Genomic DNA, 25,211 nt, shown 5'->3' with positions numbered 1-25,211 from the left:
ATCATGTGAGGCTTTTTTTTTTTTTTTGGTAGAGGTTAAGTGTTATATAATATACTATTTCAGTATGTCATACTATCATGCAGATCAGTTATATGGATTTTATAGGTAGTATGTTCAGATAGTCCTTATATTTTAAAATATAGCATAAAAATTTAAGTAAAATGGGTACTATCAGAGAGTAAGACGGAAAGTATTTGTCCACTACTACATACTGAAAAAAGATGGTGTTTTTCATTTACCATGTACCCAGCTTCTGAATGAGAAAGAATGTTACTTACAGCTGGGTCCTCTAATTGAGAAGCAGAAGTAGAAACAAGACGAATGACTGGGATAGCATTTGGGAAGGAGTACTTGTTACTCAAGTTCTGGTCTTCGTTGGATATTAAAATCCATTTGTATATACTGTTGACTGCCTGAGAATAAAGTTATTTTTGTTATTCTGAGCACTGGAAAGTGTAAGTTAGATTGCTGCTTCAGAGCAGAAGAGGAGGAAGGGGCTCAAAATGCTAGCTACAATCAAAAGCTCACAGGGTTCAGTTTTTATGAACATGAGTATAATTTGTGTGTACTGCAGTTAAATACTTCTGGATGTTATATTTTGATACGCAAATTGAAGGATTTGAGCCATTAGCACTATGGATAGTGTTAGTAATTTTTTTTTCTTTCACATCAGCTTCTTCTGGATCCTGTTGATTTCAAAACTACTCATCTAATGTTCCACACTGTTACAAAATGCCTCATGTCGAGGGATAGATTTTTAAAAATGAGAGGTAAGATCTCTAGCTATTCCTGTTGTTGTATCAGAATTGTAATTAGTGCTGTTTAAAACTTACTTTGCATTTGTTCTTCAGGCATGGAAATCTTGGCAAATCTTTGTAAGGCTGAAGATAATGGTGTCTTAATTTGTGAATATGTGGATCAAGAATCCTATAAAGAGATCATATGTCATCTCACACTACCAGATGTGCTGCTTGTAATCTCGGCACTTGAGGTGCTATACATGCTCACAGAAATGGGAGAAGTGGCCTGCTCAAAGATTGCTAAAGTGGAGAAGAGCATAGGTAAGGGAGAAGCAAAATCTATTACTACTCTCCCTTATGCAGGAAAAAAGGCTTAACCACTGACCGTGACATATTCTTTAAAATGTGGATTGCTTGTGTGTATGTGAGCACACAGCATGGGGATGGAATTTACTAAATTTATTCATTGTCTCCTCAAGGAATTGATGATGCTAAAAATTCTGAAGTTTTTTTTTTAATGCCACGAAGTGTGTTTAAAAAAAACCCAAAAACATACAGAAGCATGCAAAGACTTGTTTCCTTTCAACACATGGCAATTTTAAAGCAAATCAGTATGTTTCAGCAGCATTCATTTGTCTTGTCCTAATGTCATTGTTGGTTTTACATTCAATACTTTAGATACATTAGTATGTCTGGTTTCTATGGACATCCAGATGTTTGGACCTGATGCTCTTACTGCCGTAAAGCTCATTGAACATCAGTGTGTTAGCCAGCAAGGAATACTTGATGTCAGACCACAGGTAATGGATCATGGTTCTTCACAGGCCCATGCAGCAGGTGTCCCAGGTGAGTATCACTGCAAGAGAACACACTCTTCTATGATTTCCCATATGATCTCTGATTTTTATCTTCTCTAGATTTCTGATTAGCGTACATAAGTAAGTGTACCATTATGCATAACATACGTATCTTTTTCAAACACTTGCTCATGAAGCAAATATGCTGTATTACCCAAAACTGTTGTGAAACAAGCTTTGGAAAAATTTTATTGTTACTCAATTGCTAATCTGAAAGTTCTCTGAAAGTTACATACATTGCTTATTTTAACTTGTTCAGTGGAAAGAAAATGTATGCATTCTAGATTGTTCCCACAATTTGCAGAGAATTAGAGGTCCTTTTTATATTTTGTTTTACACTAGGTATTGTTCCACAGTAACATGTAGTGTTTGATAGAGTTGCAGAGATGAGATGAGATAGACTCACTCTTGAAGGTTCTAAACAGTTTCTTGTTATGTGAACCAAATCTTGATTATTCTTAGGAAGTTACTGAGGAAGAACCATTGCAACAGACACTGGCTTGCGTGTCCAAGTGTGCTGCTTCTGGAATGGGTGCAGATACCACAGCAAAAATGACTGGGAGAGAATGTAACCAAGGGGGTGAACAAGAGTGAATAGGATGAACTGATGTGACATTGCCACAAAATCCTTTGCATTATATTTGCATCCACTTAAGAATTGGAAAAATAATTGCTGTGTCTTTGTGCCTGTTGTGGCGGAGTATTGCGCCCCTTTAAAATCATGCTCAGTACTGTAATGTACTGAGATCGTGATCATGAATCTGGAAGCAGCCGTTCACTAGGTGCACACCTCGTGATTGCACTTCAGTCGTGACTCTGGCCCTGGCAAGCCCTGCTTCACTTTGGTAAACTGTGGTGCAGATCTTTAGTCTGCATAGGGCACCTTTGTGATTTGCCTTAGCTGGATACACCCTTACTGACAAACATAGGAGGAACTGTACCAGTGGATGTCGTTAAGTGCTTCATTCAGGAGGATAAAAAAACATTTCAGCAAGTTTTGGTTTTTTTTTCCTTCCCCACATTCTCTACAGCCTCTAGGACAGCACCACATGTTGCTCCACCTCCAGGAATAGTAGAAATAGACAGCGAGAAATTTGCATGTCAGTGGTAAGTGTATATAGTTCTGTTCAAATACATTAATGAAGAAGAAAAACAAAGAAAAATACTGAATTCATGTGTCACAGAATTTTCTAGTTTGCTTCTCCTTACTGTTAGACTTTTTTTTCTGAAAAGTGTAAACCAAATCCATTCTGTCATTGCTTTGAAGAAGTATGAAAGCAAAAACTCGACCAGAATATTCAGTCTTCGCCTGTTGATCCATGAAATTACTTGTTTTGTCTCTTAGGACAGAATTTGATTTGAGTTTTAACTCTGATCTTGATTTAATTTATTTTTTAAATTGTCAAGGAGTGTTACCTGTTTCACAGCTATTTTCATCTGGTAATGTGTTGCTATATTACTGAATCAGTGTAAAAGTAATTATCAAATTATGAAGCTAGGCCCTGCAAAACTCTTACATGATCATCGTGAACCTCAAGTTAAGGAAGATCGGAGTCTTCTCCATCCAAATTCTCTTGCTTTCAACTAGTATTATTGCCAGATATGTGGAGAGAAACTATCCCTCCTGTGGTTCTCATGTAGATTGTGGGTGATCTTTCTGAGCTATTTGTCTTATGTAAATCAACTCACACTCCAAATACTGACTCACAATAAAAAGTTGTGATGAAGAATTAGCTAGCTTTTAGCTCATCTTTTGCTAAAGTAGAATCATTAAGGAATAAGAATAGAGCTGTGGGGAGGAGATGCCAACAAACCATGGATTCTCATTTGTTTTTTCAGAATATACAATAAAAAAGGCATATGTAGAGACTGTTCTGCATAAATAATATGTATTTAAGTATGTAAATAAGATACTGCATGTAAAACTGACCGCAAGTGTTAGGGATCCAATGTTTTGATTCATAAGCAGTGGGAAGGAAAGTGTGAAACGGACATCTGACAAAGCAATATCCTAAAATGCTATTTTTCGTATTGTGTTGGCAGATCTCAGAAGTGTCTGTGATACAGTATTTTGCTTCATAGTTTATTTTTTCATCCTCAGGTTGAATGCCCATTTTGAAGTGAACCTTGATTGCTCAGTCTCTCGAGCAGAAATGTACTCTGAATACCTCTCTACTTGTAGTAAATTAGCTCGAGGTGGAATCCTAACATCAACTGGATTTTATAAATGCTTGCGGTAAGACAAGAATTTATGCAGCAATAAAGAAGCAATTCTGTGTTCTCAATACTAACTGATAGCTTTAGGTTTCTTTGAGAAAAGATCTGCTGAGTTGAAAGACATCCAGTTTTGGAATTCTAATTGAAACAAATGTTTAGAGTTTATTTCATTCTATTTCAACATCTTTGAATGGGCTCCTTCTCTGCCTCTAGTCCTTCTAATTCTTTCTGAAGTAGTTTTTTGAGATTTTGTAATTTTCACTTAGGTTCTATGACACCTTGGCCATCTGGGGGACCTGCTAGTCCTCAGTGATAACACTCACATGCTGTTGGAAAATCCTGCTGTATTGTAAAGATGCAGGTATTCCTGCTATTACTCTGCACACAAGAGCAGTTAGGTAAAAGAAAAAGATTGTAAGAGAGTTGAGTTATTGTGTTTATTAACATAGATTTATGTTGTGTTTGGCAGAACTGTCTTTCCAAATCATACAGTGAAGAGAGTAGAAGATCCAAGTAACAATGGTCAAGCACATATACATGTGGTAGGAGTGAAAAGGAGAGCTATACCACTTCCCATTCAGATGTACTATCAGCAGCCACCAACTTCGTCTACCCCAGTTGTCCGGGTTGATTCAATTCCTGATGTGTCTTCGTCTCCTTTGCCAGCAGGTTTTTAAATTAATTATGTATAAAGTATTTTGCATTGATCCTGAAACCATAATAAAAGCCAGAAGTTTTTGGACATAGCTTGAAAGTGTTGGAAGTTGAGGCCACATGTTTAGATTGAGTTTATTCAGTAATGTTGGGAATAGTATTGCAGTATTTCCTTGCATGCCATTCTAGTCTTCGATGTGTAACTCATAAGCTTGCCAGCCAGCAGACAAGCCATTGTTGCTGCATCATTAATTCAGACTCTGTAGAGCTGAGAATAGAAACTGCTTCATGTAGAATTGCAATTTCAAATCTTGGATTTTTAAAAATTTGTTAGTTAATGTGTTCAAAATAATCTCTGCTTCCAAACTTTTATTGTGTTTCTTTCAACAGGAATCCCACATGGGCTACCAGGTGTAGGAAATCACTATCAGAGGACCCCTATTAACCAATCTTCAACTTTGACAGCAACACAGATGTCTTTTCCAATTCAAGGTGTTCACACTGTGGCACAGACTGTTTCTAGAATTCCACAAAATCCTATTCATACACAACAAAATGCTCCAATGACTGTTATACAGAATAAAGGTCCAATATCCTGTGAAGTAGTGAAGGCTGCAGTAATACAGAGCTCTGTTCCTCAGTCTGCAGTTCCTGTTCCTATTGCTGTAGGAGGAGCTTCTAATCAAAATCACAGCACTACAGGCCAGCAGCCGTCTGTTACAGTTGTGAGTTCTCAGATGCTTCACCACCAACCTGTAATTCAACAACAGTCTCCACTGCACGCAGTGGTACCAGGACAGATACCTTCAGGCACTCCTGTTACGGTAATTCAGCAAGCTGTACCTCAGGGTCATATATTTGGCAGAGTTCAAAACCTACCAGCATGCAGTTCAGCAGTTTCACAGGGTCAACAGCTAATCAGCACATCATCACAACCTGGGCAGACATCATCTCAGCAGTCCTCGGCGGGTAACCAGCAACAAGATACAGTCATCATAGCGCCACAGCAGTATGTCACAACCTCTGCATCTAACATTGTTTCTGCCACCACAGTACAAAATTTCCAAGTAGCAGCTGGGCAGGTGGTTACAATTGCAGGTGTTCAGAACCCACCAACATCTAGAGTAGGGTTTCAGAATATTGCACCAAAGCCTCTACCATCTCAGCAAGGTCCATCTGCTGTGGGGCAGCAGCCACAGCAGCAGCCTCCACCACCATCCCAGCAAAGCGTAGTGATTGTAAGCCAGCCAGCTCAGCAAGGTCAGACATATGCACCAGCCATTCATCAAATTGTGCTTGCTAACCCAGCTTCTATTCCTGCTGGCCAAACTGTACAGTTGGCTGGACAGCCAAGCATTACTCCATCATCTTCACCATCCCCAGGTCCGGTTACAAATAATCAAGTCCCTACAGTTATGTCATCTTCATCTACCACTCCTCAGTCACAAGGACCCCCTCCTACTGTTAGCCAGATGCTTTCTGTAAAGAGGCAGCAGCAGCAGCAACATTCACCAGCATCATCGCAGCAGCAGGTACAGGTACAACAACCGATGCAAATGCAAGTTCAATCACAGCAAGCTAATACAGGAGTTGGCCAGCCCAACTCTGGTGAGTCTAGCCTGATAAAACAACTGCTTCTTCCAAAAAGAGGCCCCTCAACTCCAGGGGGGAAGCTTATACTCCCAGCTCCACAGATTCCTCCACCTAACAATGCAAGAGCTCCTAGCCCTCAGGTGGTTTATCAGATGGCCAATAACCAGACACCAGGTTTTGGAGTTCAAGGACAGTCTCCAGCTCAGCAGCTGCTAGTTGGACAGCAAAATGTTCAGTTGGTCCCGGGTGCAATCCCGCCCCAAGGGGCAGTGCAAACAGTACCCATTTCTAATTTACAGATATTGCCAGGCCAGTTGATCTCAAACAGCCCAGCAACTATTTTCCAAGGGACTACTGGCAACCAGGTTACGATAACAGTTGTGCCAAATACAAGTTTTGCTACTGCAACTGTGAGTCAGGGAAATGCAACTCAGATCATTGCTCCAGCAGGAATTGCAGTGAGTGGAGCACAGACAGGAGTTGGGCTACAGGTGCAAACCCTTCCAGCTACTCAAGCACCTTCAGCTGGACAATCACCGTGTACTGCTGCTCCCCCATTCAAAGGTGATAAAATAATTTGCCAAAAGGAGGAAGAAGCAAAGGAAGCAACAGGTTTACACATTCATGAACGTAAAATTGAAGTTATGGAGAACCCTTCCTGCCGAAGAGGAGCTGCAAACACCAGCAATGGGGATGCAAAAGAAAATGAAATGCAGGTGGGAAGTCTTTTAAATGGGAGAAAGTATAGTGACTCCAGTCTACCTCCTTCTAACTCAGGGAAAACACAGAATGAGGCCAATCAGTGCTCACAAGTCAGTAATGGGCCATCATTAGAAATGGGTGAGAACGGAGCTCCTGGAAAGCAGAACTTTGAACAAACGGACACACAGGAAATTAAAAGTGATTTGAAGAAGCCCCTAGTTAATGGAATCTGTGATTTTGATAAAGGAGATTGTTCTCATTTGAGCAGAAACATTCCAAATCACAAAACTTCCAATCATGTAGGAAATGGTGAGATATCTTCAGTGGAACAACAAGGGAATTTGGATGCCACGCAGCAAGATACTGCCAAAGGTGATCAAGGGGAAAGAATTTCTAATGGGCCTGTATTAACTTTGAGTAGTTCACCTGTTGTAAGCGGTACACAGGAGGCTGCAAAACTGTTAACCCAGCAACTTAGTGGTACCAACACTGATTTACCTAATGGACCTCTAGCTTCAAGTTTGAATTCAGATGTGCCTCAGCAACGCCCAAGTGTAGTTGTCTCACCACAATCTACAGCCTCTGTTATACAGGGGCATCAAATCATAGCAGTTCCACACTCAGGACCTAGAGTGTCCCAGTCTACCCTGTCCTCCGAAGTTCGGTCTACTAATGGCACAGCAGAATGCAAAACTGCAAAGAGGCCAGCAGAGGATAATGACAGGGAAACTGTTCCAGGAATTCCAAATAAAGTAGGAGTTAGAATTGTTACAATCAGTGACCCCAACAATGCTGGTTGCAGTGCAACTATGGTTGCTGTGCCAGCTGGAGCGGATCCAAGCACTGTAGCGAAAGTAGCAATAGAAAGTGCTGTTCAACAAAAGCAGCAGCATCCAACCACGTATATACAAAGCATGGTCACACAGGTATGTTGCAGTGTTCTTTTTATGTTTATTCTGTGATTCTGACTAATACTGTGAAATAACATGGCTGAAAATGTGAGCTTGGTCGGTATCTCTTGCATAGTATTTAAAATATTCAGAAAATGATGCCTTCTGTTCTTCCACAGACTAAAGTTTTAACAGTTTACATACTTCTTCAGTATCTGTGACAATAGTGGAATTCAAAATTTGTAGCTTGATAATACACAGTGAGGAAAGAACTTCTGCTCACTATTTTCTTCCTTTAAGGATTAACTGTTCTGAAAACAATGATTTGCTGGATGGTCTTGTAAAAACATCTGTATATTTCTGCATTTTATTCTTGGTCACTGTGGAGGGGTGAATATGCTTTTTTGAAAAAAAACACACCTGCATCTGGATGGCTGAAATGAGTTGAAGTTTTTGCATTTGAAGTTGGTCTTCAGAGTCTTGCTTTGTGCATTCACTACAGTTAGGAGAAAGTACTATTTTGTAAATTTGTTGAAATATTTACATTTCTTCATTACAAAATATTTACAGTGTTTATCAATAAAACAAGCATTGTTTTGGGGTTTTTTTTTTTCTGTTTGCTAAGCTTTGAAGAGGGTTTGTTGTTTTTTGGTTTTTTTTAATTCACTTAATTGATTGAATTCATTTAAAACCTTTTGAAAGTGGTTACTCCCTAACACTTTACTATAAATGAGGTATGGACATCAGGAGTATTAATAAGTAAAATAATCATGTTTGAGATTATTCCATTCTGTAGAATTTATTTTAGTTTTGTACATAGAAAATCCCTCTCCAAAAAAACCCATTCCTAACCTGAATAGGAGCAAAGAGAATAGAATGATAGGTCTGGCAGTTAGAGTTCTGATAGACCAGAGAGAGGAAATGAAGTCCTGAGTGTACGTTAGTACATTTTGACCTTGAAGTAACAGGTCTTTTATTTCTTAGCTTTTTTTTTATTTGGTTGGGGATTTGTTTGCCTTTGATGAAGTAGAAGGTATAGACCTGATACACAGACCTAGAACTCAAAATGTGATGAGTGCTGGCTAGGGCTACTTCATTTCCTGTGACAAGTTAGGTTGCTCCTGAAAACTCTTTTGACTTTTCTAGTTGTCAAAAGTCAGGGTTAACAGTTAACAAACAAGTTACCTTCCTTTTATACTTTGTCTGCCTTTTGCTTTTAACTGCAACAGTGCGGAGAGTTAATTCTTATAATGCCTTTGAACTCACTCCTAAATTTTCAGTTAGGTTTTGTTGGAGGGAGATTTGTATGTTTTTTGATATGTTATTTATTTTTGTTCTTACTAGAAATAATTTGACCAAAATTAATAGTTTCTGTTAGCACCATAGGGACAACATGCTAGTTTTTCTGTAGTGTGGATGTATTAGCTATGCCTTGCTTTTTACACCGAGTGTCTTTACCTGTTACACAGTTTGAATTTCTGTTGTAGCTTTGCTAAGGATTTGGCTGAAGTACAGAATGGTGTGGCTGTGTCTCTTGAATGGAATATGTTTATTTATTCCCTCAATATGTACCTGAAAATAATTTGCAGTTTCATCTCAAGCAGCTACTAAATGATCAGATTTTAAGAATTTTGAGAAGAGAGTACTGCATTTGACTATTTCATTTGATTTCAATAATGTGTATCATGATACTAGAGGGGGAGGATAGAAAAAAATATTTTCTGTGCTGATAGTTTCTGTTTTACACTATCCCTAGTATCACTGTCATTAATAGTTACTACATTTTTCATTTCTGTACAAACAGAAATGCTGCCAGCTGGGTTTGCCATTCAGTAGAAATTTGCAGATCAGAAGAACTTGGTTTAATGTCTCCTTACCTGAAAGTTTGCTCATTCTGCATCCTGTAGGATGCCCTTCCTTTCTTCGAAATTACAGAAATGTGGGAGAAATGAGTTAATTAGTTTTGATCTTGGTGAGAAATTTATTCTTTAGCTATTTACCTTAACCATTTGTCTGTATATTTATGAATCGTGTCTATCATAATATTGCAAGTACTGACTTATAGTTCAACCCATTTTAGAGTACTCTGTTCAGATATAGTGATCCTCATAGTTTGGCTTAAGATTTGCAGAGATCTTCACCACTTCTTTAACATGTTGGATTATAGCAGTACCAAAATCACCCTGGGCAGCTCTTTTTCTTTCTCCAAAGCTGCTGAGCAGCTGCAATAGCCATTGCTTTTCTGGAAAAGGAGATGCTAGGTATTTCCAATATTAAGTCTGCTTTTAGGAGTATCTTTAAATATCCAGAAATGTAGCCAAATTCTCATGAACTTGGTGTGAATTTTAGTGATGATTTCATTTAAGATTAAGCCTTGTATAATCTTCTGTTTTCTCCCTCACATTTTGAGTCTTCCTCATCTGATAAGCAGCTTCCTTGTCCCTGACTTTTTTGAAAGGCAGCAGCTGAGGAACACTTTTTCACTTGAGCATCTGCATTGTTTTATCCTCTCTGAAGTACCTAAGTATATATTGGCTGTCTTGCAGAGGAAAAAGGAGAGCATGGTTCTTACTGCAAACAGTGTGAAATTTATTAGAAATACAATCCAGTGGAGAAAAATGGTGAGGGACAGAGAATAAAGAGGTACTAGCTATGGCAAAATTACGTAGCTGCTGAAGGTTTTACTGTGTGATTTCCTGTTTGCTTGTTAGCTTAAAATTTTATTTTAAGCTATAGCTTGTATTGCAGGGAAGTATGAAAGGGATAGAAGAAAAAAAAAATTAATAAAAGTGAAACCAAACAGGAAGACTGAAAAAAGAGGTTCAGAGGACAGAAAAGGGAGTATTGGTTATGCAACTACACTAGGATTAGCTGTCATGAACTACAGAGAGGAGAAAGGAAGATGCTGGAACATAAGGAAGGATGACCAAATAGGGCAGGAGTGGAACAGCAATCTGAAAACTAAGGAAAGCACGAAAGAATTAAATAATCCTTAAGGGAATGTAGAAGTTAAGAGAAATTTGTTTCATTATATGAATAGTAGCTTGAAATGGAATGCTACTATGTACTTGGGGAAAAATGTTAATTTAAGTGGCCTATTAAAATAATGAAAATTGTATACTTGCTGTTTACGGGACAGCCCATGTAAGTGCCGTCGAAATCCAGTTAGACAAATACAGGTATCTTGTGTATATAACCTGAGATTATTCACTGTTAATTGTATACCTCAGCAAAGCTTGTTGAAAAATAACTGTACGTATACTGAATTTTTTAAAATTTCTTTTCATATTTTGCAGTATGATTAAGAAGGGGATATATTAGTTATGTCAGAATAGGTACATGTGATACACGGAGTGTTGCAATTTTATTCTTATATCTGCATCTATCTTCTGTAAGTTCATGAAATGTACTCTTGAGACAGAACTGGCATTGTACTTTCTTGGCTTCCTTTTATTTTGGTGTTCCCTGTTCCTGGTTTATTGCTTTCCTGAGGCATTGTGCTAGACTGGTGGTTGGAAAAGAAATGAGCAATTACCTATCTGTATGCTTTTCTTTGCCACATTTTCTTTATCCTCTTCAAACGCCTCCAAAACATCTGTTGAACATAACCATGTTTGTTTGCCCCAATTGGTGCGTGTTTTAAAGGAATGCCCTGATATCACTCCAAGTTCTTAGAATTGAGCATATCTGATTTAAATTGCCTCATCTGGCTTTTAAAGTAATGACTTTCTTGCTCATCACTGTCTTCCCCTCACAAATAGTCCGCCCATTTCTCTTAAGGCTGCCCACTTGAAACATGCTTGTGTTGAAATTTAGGTGGCAAAATCTGCGTGGCCTTGACTGTTTGCTCCTGCTCTCTGTTGATTGGAAAGCTGAGAATTAGCATGCACCAGAAAGCAGGTGTGCAGCTCCAGGAGGTGTAATTCATTCCTAGCCACAGAGCAAATGAGTTTCTCAGCTGGAAGTAGTGAAATACAGAATCTTTGTGCTTTTTATTGCCCTTCACTTGTGAAGCACACTGTTGCAAGGAGACATAAACTTCAGTAATCTAACAAGAAAAGAACATTTATTTTGGTGCCTAGTCATCCACTTTGACCCCTTTCTCACACTCAAATTCTGCTCTATTTTCATCTTACATGTTACCTTTTTATAGACATGTTCATTATCGTGAATAAGCTAGACAAAATTTCGTCATACCAAGCTGTAAATCCTACTATACTTAAAAAATATTTTTACTAATAACTAACTGTATTTGTTTAAATTACATTTATTTCCAGTGGGTGTGCACATATTAATGGTGGGGAAAAAATTGCAGCTTAATGCTTTTAAACTGCATATGGCTCTACACATCAACAGAATCCCCAACGCACTGGGATGTGCAGTGTTCTCTTGCTGGTAGCACAGTAGGCCTTTTAAATAAAATGGGCAGGTATGATAAAATAGTTATCTGTTCATGCATAAGGGGTATAGTATTGTGGGTTCTGTGAAATGTAAGTGGAGGCCACTTCTGGCCCCAGCTCACAGGGTTTGTTATTCCTACCACACAGGGAGCTCATGTGCCCAAATGTAGGAGCTCTTGTGCATAAAATTAAATTAACATCTTTGTAAACAGTCCATTTTAGTTAGCAGAAAGATCTTAGTTGTACTGTTGGTTTTCATGACCAGGCTAGACTTCCTCCCCCTTTCCAATACCTCAGTCTAAAGTCAACCCAGTCTAGATGTAAAATCTCTACCTGCTTATTAAACGTAGGCTGTAGTATCTGCTCTGTAAGTAGACTGTACAGGCATTAAGGGTTTGTATTTGTGTACTTTAGAGTTGAATGCAAACCCTACTGAGATAGGTTATGCTGCTCTAGAGGTACCTTTCAGTCCCAAGATCCTGTGACAAAAGGGCTAAGTGGTGGCAATTGCAAATTGTGTCATGGAGAGGTCTAATTTGATTATAAAAGGATGTCATGAATTGCTTTCGAGTGTACAGGAGTACTGGGCATTTCTTGGGAAACATGGATTCATTAAATGTTTTTGCTAGAGGAGGAAATTTTCTGAAATCTTATATCCCAGGGAAAGACTTTTCAATGTTACTTTTCTCAGAAAGACTTCATTAGGGAAAGTTAATGTCTGTCATCATTCTGTATGTTAAAGAAATAGGTGAATTTACATAATCTTTGCATATGTACTGTAAAGTAGGTAGCACATAGCAAGTAATTCTAGGTATATTTCTGGGAGAAAAAGGAGTTTGTTTCTGAAAAACAAAGGCTATACCTAATTTCAGTGATAGGCCATGTGTTATGCATTACTAAACTGATAAATGACAATAGGGGGAAAAGGAACCCAAAAATTAGCAGTCTTTCTGATCTCTTGAATGAGAAGAAGAAAGCTTCGTGGTGTTTGAATGTAAAACTTTTGTTTCTAAAATAAAATAAAAAATGCTAGGAAAGCAAATGTAACTTTGCTTTTTGTGTAGATTTAAAAATACAATCACCAAAGCTGATAGGCAAGCAATGGATTTTTCTTTAAAAATACATGGAAGTTCTGTCCACCAAGTTTGACTGAAACTTCTCTACTTCATAGTAGAGCAGTAAGAAGAGAATTTTAAGCAACAGCAACTATTTTACATGTTTCTTTTCAATTTATCAGCTTTTTTTTCTCACTGGGGAAAAAAAAAATGTGGAAAAAAGTGGGAGGGGAAACTGAATGTTAACTTTTTGTCCTGAAAATTTGTTTCTCTTTCTGAGCTCTTTCATTTTCAGCATGTAACATTTTGTGTTGTATATCTCAGATCAACTTATTTAAAATAAACAATTTTCAATGAGATGATATTAAAACCTTTGAATCCCACTAGAAGAGCTTGCCAGAGAAACCCTTGAGAAAATTCGTAATTCTGGATTAATTGCAGGGTTTGCTCTGAATGGAGTAAATAATACATGAACCACACACTGAATGATGAGAATTAAATGAAATACTGAATTCATTCAGTAAGCTCATTTTCTCTTCAGCACATTAAATGAGACAGAAGTTCTACAGGGATAAAAAGTCACATACAAGACCATCATAATGTGTTGATACTGGGATGCCAAGTAAAGGTTGCAAAACAAGCTGTACTGCTGACACTCCCATTATTTTACTTGCAACTTCATTTTAAAAATGCCTTTTTAAGGGGATGTTGATATTAAAAGGCTCCGCTTGTGTTTACCTTTTGTTAAAAGCTATTTTGTGAAGGATTCATTACCCATTCTGTGAAATAGCTTAAAGGTCTTTAGGTGAAAATCATTGCTGAGTTAGAAATAGTTTGTAGCTATGACTAATGGACTCAAGTCTTTTCTTACAACTTTTCATGTATGTGGATGGATCACAGGTGTCATACATAAGTAGTTGTGCTGTATTCAGGAGTTTTGCCTTATTTTTATAATGTTTTATGCTTGAATATGGGAACAGTTCTCCTTTTGATCAGGCTTTTTGCTGTCCCTTCGGTCATGTTACTGGTAGTATAATCTGCGATAGTTGTTAACCCACTACCTTGTGTGGCTGTTGTCCACAATGCCAGTAGAGAGCAACAGGAAGAAAATGTAAATGAACATGCAAATGAATGTTAGAATTTGCAGTTAGCTATTTGTTTCTTTGTAGTGAAAGTCTAAAGTTACTCAGTAACAGAGCTGTAAAGATCTAACCAGACCATTTTGTGTGCACCATTTGAAAGTGTTCCTTAGAATATTCTTAAATAGATGTGAAAGTAATTTTATTTGGTCTCTTTAGAGTGTGAACATTCTCAAACAGTGGGAAAGGAAAGGATGTTAGGCCTTCATCTCTAAATAATATTCAAAAGCTTAATTTTTCTACTGCCATCATCCTTACAAACGTCTTGCTGACCAGACCCTTCCAGGAAAAAAAGAAGAGAAACAATATTCTAACCCAAACACTGTTTTGAAATGGAAAGTTCAGCATTCAGTATCTGTTATTCAGAAAAGAAATAAAATTGGTTTGGGTTTATGTATTTTTAGGTAATTTCAAAGAAAATTTTAATTGAGTGTTAAGTGTCTTGTTATATTGCAGGGGAGCAAGGGGAGCATCATTTTCCTTTCTGAAATGTTTCTCTTTTCATTGTGTACAAGTTGTACAGCATCTTCAGGCATTCTGAGCATGTGGTGCTATTCACTATGCTGATGATACTGCAATGCCTTGAGTTTGCCTGGGCTTTTTTCTTTTCTTAAATAACAACAAAGTGTTTGAAAAATAATGTTAACCTTTGCTCCACTAGTGCCCTTGAGAAATTTATTTGCAGTCACAATTCTGTATTTGAATTTGAGCATAAAGTTTATTATTTGAATGTTAGAAAGTTCTGCATAAGTACTACAGTGTAAAAGTTGTATGTCCCTCGCGTTACTGTGTCTTACTAATGCTTATTCAGAGTTCAGAGTATTAAAAATTGAACACCTATGGTGGATTAAGGTGTAAAACAAAAAGTCTTTCAACAACCGGTAAACTGTATGTCAAGTCTAGAAATAAGCCCTGTTTAAAATTGTTTTAACTTTTTCTACAGAGCACACCTGCAACGTCGATACCCACAGTTCAAGTACAGGGCCAGCAGATGAATTTGCAGCCACCTTCATACACTGCAGCAAGTCAACATGCAGAGCAAATGAAAAAACCTGGACAGAACTTCATGTGTCTGTGGCAATCTTGTAAAAAGTAAATGGCTCCTTTATTTACCTTTTACTGATATGTAACAGATGCTTGTACATAGAAGGTGATTCTTCAAGTTCCATCCATTCTGTTTCCTTAAGTTACCTTGTACTTCGTCAGTGGGGAAAAGAAAAAGAGAAAAGTGTTGAGGAAACTGAATGAGATGGGGGAAGGCAAGACACTTAACTGCTCTCAATTATACTTCAGAGCATAAAATGAGTATTATGTGGCTTTCCTGTAGTATATTGATTCTTCAGTAACAAATGAAATAGTTGTGTAGTTAAGTTTAAAAACATTCTGAGCTCTGAAACTTGTTCTCTGTGTTGCAAATATAAAAACAGTTCCTGTACTGCAGTTACAAATCATGTCCTTACATTTTCTTGTGTTTCCAGTTTTGCAAGAGCAGGGTGTTGCAATTCAGTGTCCTGGTCACAGTCTTATTTAGCTTATGACTAATTTTGGTAATTACACCATTTGTGTGCCAGAGGACACCATTGTCATGAAAGGAAGCAAATAGAAATTAAGCCTTAAGACAAGACAGCCATGATTTAATGGTTTTTTTATTGCTGCTGTTGTTCTTAGAGAGGAGTGAACTAGCAGACATTTCGATATAGGCTTATAAAAAATTGATACAACTCTTGTTAAAAATATGTGTATCTTGACACCAATTTTTAAAATAAATTAGGTTTGTGAATATGCTTAGTTTCTGGCTAAGGGCAGAGATTGGTGAAAAAAAGGTAGTTGTCAAATAGCCACTTTGAAAACTGGAGACAAATTGTGACTGAGAAAAATTGCATAAAATACAGGATGAAAAAGAGTGAGAGGCCTCATTGCTGTAGGATGACAAAGGGAGCATAAAGCTGATTTGACAGAAAGCTGGTGGGAAATTCAGAAAATTGGGATGAAAAGATGGAGAAGTTTGAATGTTTGGAACTGATAGTAAAAATAAGGCATTTGAACAGAATTGTAGGAATACTGAATGCCAGTTAGTATGAAACCCCTGAAGGTGTAATTTCTGTTTCTTTCGTTCCTTGCAAACATAATTCTGAGGTCATTCAGTCAATGCAATACATAGAGATCTGGCACCTTTTGAATCACTGCACTATTTTCACTTTAAAAGTGGTTTTTCTTTCTTTGATAGGTGACACTTCTCTATGTAAGAAATATATGTAAGCCTTTACTTAGTTTGTAGTTTCCTCCCTTACTGCTAATAAATGGAACCATTGAGCCATGGTCTACTGGCTGCACAACAGATGCATTAACTCCCACGTAGGTTCAGGTGGGTTGCATTGAGGCTGAAACGAAAGGCTGGGGCAGTTTCACAGCGGAAGCCTTGCCAGCTTATAACATGTCGAAGAGTTTGCTGAACTAATTTCAAAGTATAAGTCACCAACTTCCTTCCATCTCTAAAGTTACATAGGATGAGCGGTGTTGGAGCAAGAGGAGGAGCAATACTATTAAATTACCTTACATTATCAGTCTTTTTGTAGTCAAGACTGTCTTAAAATACTATGCCAGGAAGTTTACCTGAGACTGAAGTTAAGGGCTGCAAGGCCATTGATCTCTGTATTTTATTCCAAGCCTAGTGTATAATTTTTGTTGCTTTAGTTTATCTGGCTGTCACTTCCTGTACTGCTTTTCGTTCATGGTTAAATGGCATTATTTTCAAAAGCTTTCAGAGATTTTTGCATTAATAGATCTAGTTCACATTACACATAGCTCTTGTTTTTATGCTGTCACTTCTAAAATAGTTATTTCAGTCCCAGCCTAAAACCAATTTAGATAAACATTACACTCGATGTTCTCTGTGAAGAGAGAACCAAAATGTTAAGTTAGTATTTTCCTCAAATATTTATGTTGTTTATTCATATTCCTTGAACAGCCTGATTAAAAACAGATGTATCAAATCTCCTGTAGACTTCCCGCTTCTGTTAGACATAAAGAAAATTCTGTAATTGCTGCCTGTTCTTTTTTTATTTATAGTTCTCAATCTTAGATGTTTTTGAGTAGTTTAAGGGGGAAACAAGAAGATTGTTTTGAGTGGGTCATTAGTCTGTGTGAACTTCACATTCACTTCTTGGTTTCATTCTCGATTGCGTAGCAATTTTTTTTCCCCAGCATTAAGCAGGCAGTTTCATCACAGTAGAATGATAGAATACTGGGATTTTTTGTGATATTCGTAGCTAACTGGAAAGATATGAAAGGAGTTACACTTGAAACAGTAATTTTCACCTGTTTCTTTATGCATGTTCTTCAGTTTAATTCTCAAAAAATATAAGCATTTTATTTCCCTTCAAAGATGCAATGCAGAAGTCAGTGAAGGCCTTAAGCATTTTACTGAGAAGCAGAATAAATACAAATAAATAAAATAGTATGTTCTTTTCCTACTGATGAATTTGGCTGCTCCGGTCAGCAACATTCCAGCGGTGTGTGTTGGTGATTTGGTTTGGGCTTTTTTAGAACTGAATTAGGAAACATTAGACCAAGATTTGAAATGCCACAGGTTTAGTAGTGTTTAAAGACTACAGTGAGATGAGGGTGAATTATGCAAAGAGTTGAAATGATTGGCCTCTGGCAGATGTGCTCAGATTTAGTATCTGAGGTGGAAGTAAAATTCTAAAAGGTGTCAGCACATTACTTTGCATTAAGGATTAACAAAGTAGGTGTTTTCCTTTGAAATTCAGCTGTCTGCAAGTACTGCTAATTGTATGCAACTTAATTTAAAAGCTGCTGTTTTGTTTCACAGGTAGGCAGATGTCTGCTCTTGAATTGCTTTGTATTTAAAAAGTAAATTGAAAATGCTATTGAATCTCCAGTGTTTGTCAAGTCAGCTATTAATGTTCTGTTCAGCAGCTGAACAGAACCATGGATGAACTAAGTGTGGAAACAAGAGTCTAGACTGAAATGACCATATTGTCAGTATGTAAGCTTTTTTTTTATTACTACAGTTAGGTGTTTCTTTAAGGAAAAATAGTTTTTCTCTGCAAAATGGTAGTAAGTTTGAATCTTTTTAGATCAGTGATTCAAGTGTATAACACTGAATATATTAAACAGTGAATGAGCCAACATAGCTAAAATAGCTTTATTTTTCTGAAGCCTTGCCATGTTGAATGAAATGTTTTGCACTGTATTTTGGATTTCACTTAGGCCATGAAATTTGTTTCATCTCTGCCAGAAATTATTCATGAAATGGTTAGTGCCAGGCTTAAGCTGATTCCCCTTTATTGTGGAAAGACGTTTTTCTGTCCTCTGAAACACCTGCTGTTGAGCCAGTGTAGTGTAAAACATTTTATTTTCATTTCCTACTATGGGTTATCTGGACCAACAGCAAGAGGCAGGTATTTCTCCTTCTCGGCTTCCCTTCAGTAAGAGGTGACTGGCATGTAAAAGATGAGTGCTTTTAAAGAGAGTAGTATTTATTGCAGAAGGTAATTGTATTACAGGCAGTTATTGCAGTAGCATTCAGTTTATAACTAAGACTTACCTGTGGGTTTGATGCCTTTATAGTGCTCAGGTATCAGTATCTGTACACTTAAACCTAGGTATTAGTTGCAAGTGTGTTTGCATAATGGACACTACTGAAATGAGTAATGGAATGTTGAAGGAGGTGGCTGGGTCAAAGCACTGACTGATCTGCTATTCATAAACTGAGAGTCCTGACTTGGACTTGTCCATAAATGACTGCTGTGGGTTGTAGATGTTGCTACATCTTTGGCTGCTTGGAGTAGGTCTGTGGTGGGAGGTCATCTCCTCTTGGCACTGTTCAGCCCAGTTAGTTCAGTCACACATACTTTTCTTATAACTGAAACTCAAGTCCTAGCATGTGAACCAGAGTGGCTGAGGTGGGTGCAGGTGTTTCCTCTTTGGTAAGACTGTGCACCAGTGTCATCTCTCCACCAAGTGTGTGAGGACAGCTGGTGGCAATGACTTCCCAAATAGCAGCAGCTAGGTTTCTAGATCTCTTTGGTCCAAGCATTAACTGGGTGTTGATGAGCTGGGTTAGCGGTATTGAAGTGAATTTTAAGCAGCTAAATCTTTTGGCCATTTTTTCCTCTGTTGGAGTAAGGGGCTTGATTTGGAACATCTGAGATACTTTTTAAGGTGTATATATAGGCTAAAAAAAAACTCAGTGCTTTGAGTCATTCACTATTTTCATGTCATGGTTTTTGAAATACAGTGATTCTCCTTTACCATCTTACATATGTTACAACAGCACATCCTTTATGTACATGAGATTGGAGGTAGCCTAGGTTGCAACAGTCACGCATTGGTAGAGTTTGCAGTCTTGAGAAATATAGGTCACGTAAGGAGTAAAGTCAGGCTCTTGAACTTTAAGAAGGTAGACTTCCAGCTGTTAAGGGAGATTGTTAGTGGGATCCATGGGGAGAAGGGAGTGGATCAGAGCTGGCAAAACCGGAGCTGGACCTGGCAAGGTATGCAAAGAATAACAGGAAGGGCTTGCACAGGTACATTAATCAGAAAAGGAGGGTCAAAGGAGGTGTACCCGTGCTGGTGAACGGGTAACAAACAAACAAAGCTAGCATGGCTTCACCAAAGGATCCTGTCTGACCAACATAGTGGCTTTCTGTGTAGGAGTAAGTACATCAGAGGATAAGGGAAGGACTACAGATGTCATTTATCTAGACTTCTGTAAAGCCTTTGACATGGTGCCCCACAACATCCTTCTTCTAAGCTGGAAGGAGATGGATTTGGTAAATGGACTGTTAGATGGATTAGAAATTGGTTGGACAGTCACATGCAGAGGGTGGTGATCAATGGCTTAGAGTCTCGATGGACATCAGTGACACATGCTGTCCCTCAGGGGTCTGCACTGGGACCAGTGTTACTTAATGTCTTCATTAATGACAGGGATGAAGGCATCAAGTGCACCCTCAGCAAGTTTGCAGATGACACCGAGCTGAGTGGTGCAGTTGACACACCTGATGGACGGGATGCCATCCAGAGGGACCTGGACAAGCTGGAGCAGTGGGCCCATGGGAATCTCATGTGGTTTGACAAGGCCAAGTGCCAGGTGCTGCACCTGGGTCAGGGCAACCCCTGGTATCAACACAGGCTGGGGATGAACAGATCAGAGCAGCCCTGCTGAGAAGGACTCGGGGGTGCTGATGGAGGAGAGGCTGGACATGACCCAGCCATGTGTGCTTGCAGCACAGAAAGTCACTTGTGTTCTGGGTTGCATCAGAAGAGATGTGATCAAATGGTCAAGGGAGGTGATTCTGCCCCAGTGATACCCCACCTGCAGAGCTGCATCCAGCTCTGGGGTCCTCAACCCAGGAAGGGTATCGACCTGCTGGAATGAGTGCAGAGGAGGACCACCAAGTTAATCAGATTGAAATAAGGTCTGAGTGTGACTGCCAGCAAAGAAGAAAAATGGGAAAAGGAATACAAGAACCTCATCTGGTTTAGCTGTTCGTAGTTTGTTGCTGTATTTTGCTTGTATTGCAGAGAATGGGTGTATTGGAATTAACGTTAGCATTATTTTGTTGGTGAAGTGTATGTAGAACCCATGATATTTCAATCAGATTTGGAAAAATCATACTGGCATTTATTGGTAGCTCACTGGTAATATGTGTACATGTTTTTCCCTTTAAACTTTTACAACTTTTCATTTGTCAGTGCATGTCTCAGTTCAGAAAAAAATAAAAGTTAACCATATGAGTTGATGCTTGTTATATTTGTACCTCACCATTAACTGGGGAAAAAAAAATTAAATTCCCCTCCCTCTTTTTGTAGGTGGTTTCAGACACCATCACAGGTTTTCTATCATGCAGCAACTGAACATGGAGGAAAAGATGTCTACCCAGGGCAGTGCTTATGGGAGGGATGTGAACCTTTCCAGCGGCAGAGGTTTTCCTTCATTACCCATTTACAGGTGCAGATTTTCTTTCACATATTACTTCAGAAAACAGTAGGAATTTCATGGTAAATTTCCACACACCTTTCTTACTGTCTTTCTCTTTTCCCCAAACAGGATAAGCACTGTTCCAGAGATGCTTTGCTTGCAGGATTAAAGCAAGATGAACATGGACAAGCCGGAAATCAGAAGCCTTCCAATAAGTAAGAGACTTGAGCCTTATTAACAATAGAGAAAATAAGAGAGTTAGAAATTATTGAATGAATTTGTTTATGACTTGGCTTATCAGGTGAAACTCTGCATATGTAAGAATCCATAATCAAATTTGAGGTCCGTTCCAGTAAGACAAAAAGGACACAAAGGGGAGTAGATTCTGATGTAGTTGCAGTTATCTTAAAAAAGAGCAGGTAATTCTTTAAAATATATGGGTGAAAACTCTGCAGTCAACATTGTTCTCAGCATGTTCTCCTGTTTTTTTCCCCAACTGGACAGCATTTTATAACTTTCCTTATAATAGGGAAGTGCTTGTAATACAAATGGAAAGTTATTTGTTGTATAAAGTTCATGTGTGACACAGCTGAGATGGATTGTCTTGTAACTTGCTGTATTCCTTACAGTTTTGTGGTGTAAATTTGGGCTGATTTGATCCAGGGACTGTTGCAATAAACTTTCCTTTAAACAAGCAAGCAAGATAAAGACTCCTCAGAGTCTTCTGATTTTGTGTTGTTATCTGAAATCAGGTTTGGCTCGTCTCTTTCAACCATGATTTCAACCATCTGGAATTAATATTGGAGAGTGCAACCCCATTGGTGTGAGGTTTTGGGGCTGGCTGTGTTATCAATGGAGTTGTTCAGGGTTCAGTTACGTGTGTAAGTGTGTTAAGACCTGGCCTTTGATAGTAACTGACTGGAACCACTTTGTTGCAAGCTAAAGATGTAATTGCATGGTCCCAGGCAGATTTTTGCAGTCTGTTCTATGGCTTGTAAAATTGCTACCCAGCTGCTGGAAGCAGCAGAGAAGGTCAAGTTATGAAAACTGAGAAATTTAGTTTGAGAGTCCTTTTATTTTTTAATATAAAAAACCATCTTAACACAGACTTATAGTTGCTTTATGGTGCCTCATTTCATTAAATTGAACGACACTCAGACCTTGGAAAACCACAAAAAGAAGAATTATGGTAATGTAGTCTTAAATACTTGGTAAGTGGGAAGTGTAGGGCTGACACCATCTACTAGCATGATGTGTTCTTAACTATGCCTTTTCATAATGTTCCATCACACAGCACATTCCAGTAGCTATGTGTCCTCACAAGCTTCTTTTAAACTGGCACAGGTACTCATAGGAAAAAAACTGTTCATACACCCCCTCTTCTGAGGCAGAATTCCCTAATTAGGTCAGATTCAGAAAGCAAGAATTTACATGCATAACCAGTTCTTGCTAAAATACTGAGACTGCAATATCACAAGATACTAAGGATGTGATTTCAGAACACAGATTGAAATGAGAACATTCCTCTGCTCAAAATAGGATGTTTTATGTCTTCAAAAGATGTGCAGATGTGGTGCATAGGGACATGGTTTAGTGGTGGATGTGGCAGTGGTTAATAGTTAGACTTGGTGATCCTGGAAGTGTTTTCCAGCCTAAATGATACTATGATTCTATTTTGACTTTCTTTGACATCCCTTGTTGCTTCTCATGGCTGGGCATTGCTTACCGTGAGAGAGCTAGCTTTAGTTTTTGCTAGATTGCATGGTAAATCAATTTGTTTAAAAAAAAAAGCTCATAGAACAAAAGAGTGGGCTTGCCACGTGAGTGGAATCTATTTGCCTTGCTGTCAGTTGAGCACCAGTACAGGAGGTGGGCTGGAACAAAAGGAAGGGATGAGACCTTTCTCTGTCAGCACTCACAGCAGTTAATACACTTCCCTCTCTTGTGAAAACATAAAGGTTCCCTTTCCATTACTTTTGCTCTCCTCCCTTAACAAACAGGGAGAGTTTAGTGAAGTGTAGCACATCCCCCGCGTTACCTTGCAGCGCTGCCCCAGAGTTCTGTTCCCACAGCTGAAAAGAGCATCTGGCAGCTACATGAGGGAGAGAAGACTTGATAATTTGCTTTCTAGAATCGATGACTTGTCAAATGAAACCCTAAGCTCAATCCAACAGCTCACCTCAAGCTGCCTTACAGGTTCATGTTTGAAAGCTGTCTTTCAAGGTTTTGGCTTAATTTACTTTTTGCTGAGTCCTAGAAGCTTGTCAGATACATCAGCTCACGACTGATAGTCCGTATTATTAAACTCTTGTACAGAGCTCTGAAGGAACTTAAAAAACCTGGTACTGAGGTAAAGCATGTTTAGGTCATCAACTTTTAGGCATTTATTAGGTGAACTTTCTTCACTTAATTCCTCACCATTTAGTAAAACTTACAACTACCTCAGAGACTGCAGATCGTGGGTGTTACCAGTGCTGGAAGTAAAATGTGGAACACAGTATACAAGGTCCCGTTCCCTGATCATCCTTTCTCTCTATGATAACACCATACACACTTGAAAAAATCTGTAATGGCTTTTGCTAGAACCAGTTAGGCAATGTAAAGCTGCATTACAGAGGTGGTTTTGTACCTTAATTCTGTGTTTCCTTACTTTTGAAGTTTTATTATTTTAATTCTTCCTCTTCTGGTTTTCAGAGGTAGCTGAATATTGCATTCTGGAAGGTCAGGTAGCACTAGCAATTTAACTGTATGTTGACTGTAGCTTTATGCATTGGAATCCTTTTGGATTCATGGTAATTGTTTTTTCCTTGTTGCCACTGAAGCAAAGGTGATTATTCTTCATGCTCTGTGGGAGTCGGGCAGGAGATAACTACATCACAACCATAAATGGTATGGTTTGAAGTTAAGTTGATAATACAATTAAAGAAATTAAATCTAGATGTTTCAGGAGAGAGATACTTTCCTGCAAACACAAGTCAGTCCACTTGATGTCTCAATAACTTTTTAAGTTTGAAGAAAAAAGAAACTGATAAAAAGAGAAGATAATTTTTTAATATCTTCCTAATTTATTGCAGTTGTCTCTTTTTCAATATTTCTAGAATCAAGGCAATAGTACTTCAGCTTTCTAAAATATGGCATGATAACTGTTGAAGAGAGACGTTCGGAGCAGCCTCCACTGATGAATCCTTGTGCTTTCTCAATACAAGGAAAACAAAAATGTTACAGAAATTACAAATGAAGACAATAATTCTTTTACTGTGGTACTTGATCTTCTATAAACATGTCATTGCCCACCAATTTCTTAATTCAGCCCCTGCCATTCTCCTGTAACTTCATAAAGCTTTTTATTTATTTCATATATAATATATTTTTTATATTACATTATATATATTATTTTATTTCCATTTGGGGAGGATGACAGAGTGTTTATGAGCTAAGGTTTTAGGGAGGGGTCTGCCTGTTACTACATCTTAATTTTTAGCTGGGCTTCCTTGCTGTTAGAACCTCAGATTACTAAGAAAGTCTCTATTTTTAAATAGAGAATTCAAGTTTTATTCTTAGAATATTTCAGTATAAGATACTTAAATAAAACTCGTACAGGCTTTCATTCAAAAAATATAATATTTACATTTGATTTTTGCTACATTTACAAGTAAGCACTACTTGTACTTCTTAACCAGGTTCTAGGGTATTAAAAGACTTCATAATAATATTGTTCAAAGTACTGAAGTGTGGTGATGTTTTTCGCCACTAATACTGCAAATTGTTTTTTAGGATGACATTATGAGTTTAACTCATTAAGTGAAGTTGCATATTTATACATTCTGAACTCTGATGTTATGAGTAATTTCCAAGTTTTTACATGAAATAGAGCTTTGACTTCAGTGTTAATACTGAAAATGGAGAAATTGCTTCTGCTGTGTTTGTTATACCCTGCTTAATTCATTAATCTCAGTCTAAAAGTTGCAGTAACAGGTAATAGGTTTTACAGATGTTTGATCTGATTTAACAATCA

At 38.0% G+C, this 25,211-nt stretch overlaps 1 protein-coding gene across 1 annotated transcript in view; it reads left to right on the top strand.

Annotated features, from left to right (window-relative positions):
• The window catches only part of ARID2 (AT-rich interaction domain 2), a 92,265-nt gene that overhangs the window by 63,022 nt on the left and 4,032 nt on the right, over nucleotides 1-25,211 (top strand). Inside the window, exons 9-18 of the mRNA XM_048300669.1 lie at nucleotides 674-770; nucleotides 852-1,061; nucleotides 1,419-1,586; nucleotides 2,629-2,704; nucleotides 3,699-3,833; nucleotides 4,284-4,483; nucleotides 4,859-7,689; nucleotides 15,191-15,339; nucleotides 21,088-21,226; nucleotides 21,326-21,411. Coding sequence (XP_048156626.1) covers nucleotides 674-770; nucleotides 852-1,061; nucleotides 1,419-1,586; nucleotides 2,629-2,704; nucleotides 3,699-3,833; nucleotides 4,284-4,483; nucleotides 4,859-7,689; nucleotides 15,191-15,339; nucleotides 21,088-21,226; nucleotides 21,326-21,411 — 4,091 coding nt within the window. The remainder of the gene's footprint in view (nucleotides 1-673; nucleotides 771-851; nucleotides 1,062-1,418; nucleotides 1,587-2,628; nucleotides 2,705-3,698; nucleotides 3,834-4,283; nucleotides 4,484-4,858; nucleotides 7,690-15,190; nucleotides 15,340-21,087; nucleotides 21,227-21,325; nucleotides 21,412-25,211) is intronic.

The sequence above is a fragment of the Corvus hawaiiensis genome, chromosome 4 (genome assembly GCF_020740725.1).
Source record: "Corvus hawaiiensis isolate bCorHaw1 chromosome 4, bCorHaw1.pri.cur, whole genome shotgun sequence".
NCBI lineage: Eukaryota > Metazoa > Chordata > Aves > Passeriformes > Corvidae > Corvus > Corvus hawaiiensis.
Note: the sequence above shows the minus strand (reverse complement) of the source record. Positions and strands in the feature narration are given on the sequence as shown.